This window comes from Cyprinodon variegatus, unplaced genomic scaffold (genome assembly GCF_000732505.1).
Source record: "Cyprinodon variegatus isolate N-32 unplaced genomic scaffold, C_variegatus-1.0 Scaffold394, whole genome shotgun sequence".
In the NCBI taxonomy this organism is placed as follows: domain Eukaryota; kingdom Metazoa; phylum Chordata; class Actinopteri; order Cyprinodontiformes; family Cyprinodontidae; genus Cyprinodon; species Cyprinodon variegatus.
The window spans coordinates 253,717-257,795 of record NW_015150847.1 but is presented as its reverse complement, the minus strand read 5'-3'; the positions used below and the strand labels follow the sequence as shown (position 1 = coordinate 257,795).

At 42.4% G+C, this 4,079-nt stretch overlaps 1 protein-coding gene across 1 annotated transcript in view; it reads right to left on the bottom strand.

Annotated features, from left to right (window-relative positions):
• The window catches only part of aass (aminoadipate-semialdehyde synthase), a 34,019-nt gene that overhangs the window by 27,536 nt on the left and 2,404 nt on the right, over positions 1 to 4,079 (bottom strand). Inside the window, exons 5-7 of the mRNA XM_015387442.1 lie at positions 3,941 to 4,019; positions 2,718 to 2,845; positions 247 to 395 (exon numbers count right to left, since the gene is read on the bottom strand). Of these exons, the coding sequence (XP_015242928.1) occupies positions 247 to 395; positions 2,718 to 2,845; positions 3,941 to 4,019 (356 nt within the window). The remainder of the gene's footprint in view (positions 1 to 246; positions 396 to 2,717; positions 2,846 to 3,940; positions 4,020 to 4,079) is intronic.

Genomic DNA, 4,079 nt, shown 5'->3' with positions numbered 1-4,079 from the left:
CTTTAGTTAGTCGCTGTCAGATAATAAATAGTTTTTTCGTTGTAATTAAACATCCTGAGTGACTTCCATGCGGATTTAAGGACCTGGGATCCAGTCTAAAAGCACTAATAGTTTAGGATGAACGAAGGTCAGACCTTTAAACTAAGCTTTATGCATCAGACTTCCTGTGCGCTGCAGGGTAACGGTTCTACCAAAGGTCACATAAAGAACCAGAACAGCTGATCTTGATACTGGGAGGTCTCTTACTTGTGCGGCAGAGCCGGGGATCCGTCATTGAACGCATAACGGGATTTAAGAGGTCTGATGAGCCTCTGGGCATCAACTCGTCTGAGGAGGCGGGGGGTGTGGGGGTCCCAGTAAATGCCATTAATCAGACAGGTTGTGTAGGGAGCCACCTGTAAGAAAATAGTAGGAGTGAGAACTGCTGCTCCACACAGAGGAATGAGTCTGAGCCAGAAACCGAACAAACAAAAGGAACGAGGGCTCGGAAAAGGCTCCAAGGTCTTATGATTTTCAAACTTTCAGTGGTTTTTCTATTATCCTGAGCTATCTCTATAGTTATGCTGCTATAGGCTTAGACTGCTGGAGGACATAGGGACCCCTTTTTCATCATTCTGCTTCATTCTATCTCTATTCTCCCACTCTGCAGAATCTGTTAGTTCAATCTCTAACGTTCTGCTCTCTCTGCTTTTTCTCATAGTAGCTTCATCTGGTCTGTTCCTGTTTGGCTGTGACTCCATCCTGCAGAGAAATATCAGCTGTGCTGCTGCCATCAACACCTTTGTTTATAGATGTTGGAGCTTGGCTTGTTTTTCAGTGTAGTCCTGTTTCTCTGACTGTGACTAACTGGATGTGCTCTCTTCATCCTCTGATATGGGAGCTGGCTCGGAGCTCGTCTGCCTGGCTGTGTGTTTCCTGGACGGGGCCGCCTTTTACAGCTGCTTTTTGTATCTCTGCTTCTGTCTCCTTGAACCCCAGTCGGCCTCAGCAGATGGCCGCTCACACTGAGCCTGGTTCTACTGGAGGTTTCTTCCTGTTAAAAGGGAGTTTTTCCTCCCCACTGTTGCTACAAGCATGCTTAGTGTGAGGGATTGCTGAAGAGTCAATGAGTCGATGCAATCAGCTGGTTTTCCTGACTGACTGACTGGATGATCTGGTGAACTGGAAAGTAACTTGAGATGACATGTGAATTGGAGCTATAGAAATAAACTGAATAGAATTATTTTGAGGTGAAAACAAGAGATTTTTACAGGAGGTCCTGTCGGATCTTCATCGTTTCGAAGTAAACATAGATCTAGGTATTAAAGTGATCTAAAACAAAAGTTCACTCCCTTTATCTTCAGCTTTGGAGCTGCTCACCTTCGACTGGCTGCAGTCTTTTCATCACTGCATCAAGAGAGAAACAAGACTAAAATTCCTTCATTTATTAATAAATTCTTCTATCTACAGGGTTCCTAAACCTGCAGCCTTCCTGCAGCCCTGGCTGCTGCAGACGTGCTAGGGCTAACGTTAGCTCAGGGAACGTTAGACTTAGACTTAGACTTGACTTTATTAATCCCTTGGGATTACTACCTTCGGGAAATTAGGGGACCAGCAGAACTTTTTATTTTTTTTAAATCGCGCATTAAATTCGTAAATATATATATAATATATAGTGAAGCTTAAAGTATAATGTTCTTGCCTCAAATGATCTTAAAATGTACTTTTATAGAGCAACAGAAACAGAAAAGAGAAGTTTTAACACTCTAACACTTAACTCTAGCTCTGTGAGCGCTAACCTGGAAGCTGCTGCTGCCGCAGTGCATGCTGGGACAGCTGTCAGCCTGAAGAACGCACAAGTCTGCTCTGATGCATGCTGGGTAAAGCGGGAGGGGCCAGAACAGTAGTCCGTTCTCGGTCTACTGCTTTGTGAATTGGAACAGTGCTAGGGTGAGCACAAGGATGCTTCATGAGGACACGAGAACCAACAAGTGCACAGATTGACAAACGGCCAAATAAATGAACGATAGAGGGTCTAGATTTCCTGTATTGTTTCCGGTAAACCTTTAGCGGCAGGACGGGAGGCTGGAGACCTGGAGAGGCTCCTGGTTTGCTCCGTCTGGGTTCTTGAGCAACTCCACCCCAGAATATTCCCCGGGGCCCCTGGCTGTGGGGCCCAGCGCTCTCTACAGGAATCATTTCTCCATTTAACGACGTCATTATGTTCCTTCTACTCTGTGGGCTAAAATCTAAACATTTATTGGTCAACTACTTGATTTTTCCTTTTATCCATCTTTCATTTTGTATTTTATAGTTTTTTCTTCAGAGACACTAAAATGCAGATTTCTATATTTATGTTTAATAAACAATAAAATAAAAGTATTTTTTGTTTAGTTTAAGGACAGATTAAAGCAGAGCTCAATGGGGAAACAACTAACAGGCGGTGAATCCTGATCAGAGCCTAGATTCTATGACATAAAGCATCAAAAATCATTATCAAAAACCTAAACCGACTGGAAGACTACAGGGGTGTCTTTACAGACCGCCATCTGTGTCCCACAGAGCAGATTCACCAGGTTTGTTCTTTACATAGCAACTGTAAATATCCTGGAGGAGAGAGCAAACATTTCCCTCCAAAGAGTCAACAGGATGAGGTCAGAGGTCAGAGCTGAGACCTGATCCCGTCAGAGTGACTGACAGCGGCGGCTGGAAGGGGGGGCGGGGCGTGGGAAACTCACGCTGGTCCTGAAGTGAGACGTGTAGAGTTCTGGATGGTTCTCGTACTCCATGGGGTCGTAGATGCCGTCGCTCTTCCTCACCAGGTGGTGGTGTCGGCTCAGAACGGTGGCGTAAACTTTGTTCATATCTACGTGAAGCAAAGCTGCGTTAGAGCTGCTGACATTCATTCATTCATTCATCAGAAAATCAGCTGAATGTGATGGTGGCGTCCAGCAGATCAGGGATCAGTTCCCTTTAAACCTCTTAACATGAACACCAGGAGTTTGTGCAATAATCCAAGTCAGAGACTCAGCTCTCTACTGGACAGATATTTTTATATCTAATGGAAAAATATTACAATTTTTTTCTTTTATGCTCTTTTGTACTAAATACACTCTTAATAATCTCAGTTGTATTTTTATCTTTAATGGCATCTTGATTTAACTCTTTCTACTCTATATAAGCTACTGGAACCGGAATTTCCCTGAAGGAGTAATCCCAAGGGATTCCTGAAGCTAAATAAGAAAAAAACAGTTACTTCTTTACATCTGTTCATTGAATAGAAGATGGAAAATCAATGAATCATTAGTGTTCATTTGCTTCTTTATTCTAAAACATTGCACTTCTTATTCCTGTTAAACCAAAAGAAAACATTTCATCTTTCCTAACAATTACTGTCAATAAATAAAAAAACAAACATTTTCCACATTAATTATCATTTGGGTTGAAAACTTCAGATGCAGCGACCGCAGATTTTCTCTAATTAGACCTTTTATTAACTTCCCACACAGATCTGCTTTAGATCAATGAGAAATAAATGAGGTGAAAAATAAGTGCTGCTGACGGAAATGTTTTAAATTATTAATAGTTTGATTAGTGTAAAAATAAATGATGAAAAAGGACCAAATTAAGACATGCAGGCAAAGATTGAGCCTATCAGGAGCCAGAGATTCCCCCATACTGTTCTTTAAAGGCCGATAACAATCATTCTGAAATCCTCCTGACCGATCCCTGATTGGTGCTGCAATACTTTGGGGCTGATTCTATCAGCCGATGTCACATATCTCTGTTCCTCCATGTTCTTGATGAAAATTATGAAAACAAAAGGCACACAGGTCTGAATTTAAACATTGCACTAAGGGCATGGCTGATGCATGCTCTGATGAAGCTACCAATGCAGACACATGAGCCCAGCGCTTCAGTCAGTTGAACCTTAGGTCATCATCAGGTAGGAACTTCATACCTCCAGTTACAGAGACGTCCTTCAACTCAGGAGGCTCCACATATTCCACAGGAAGCTCGTTGATGATATCCTGGGCTCCCTAAGAGGAAAAAAATCAGTTTTTCTTTGAGCTGCAGCTGCTTTTTTTTGTTCTGCTAAT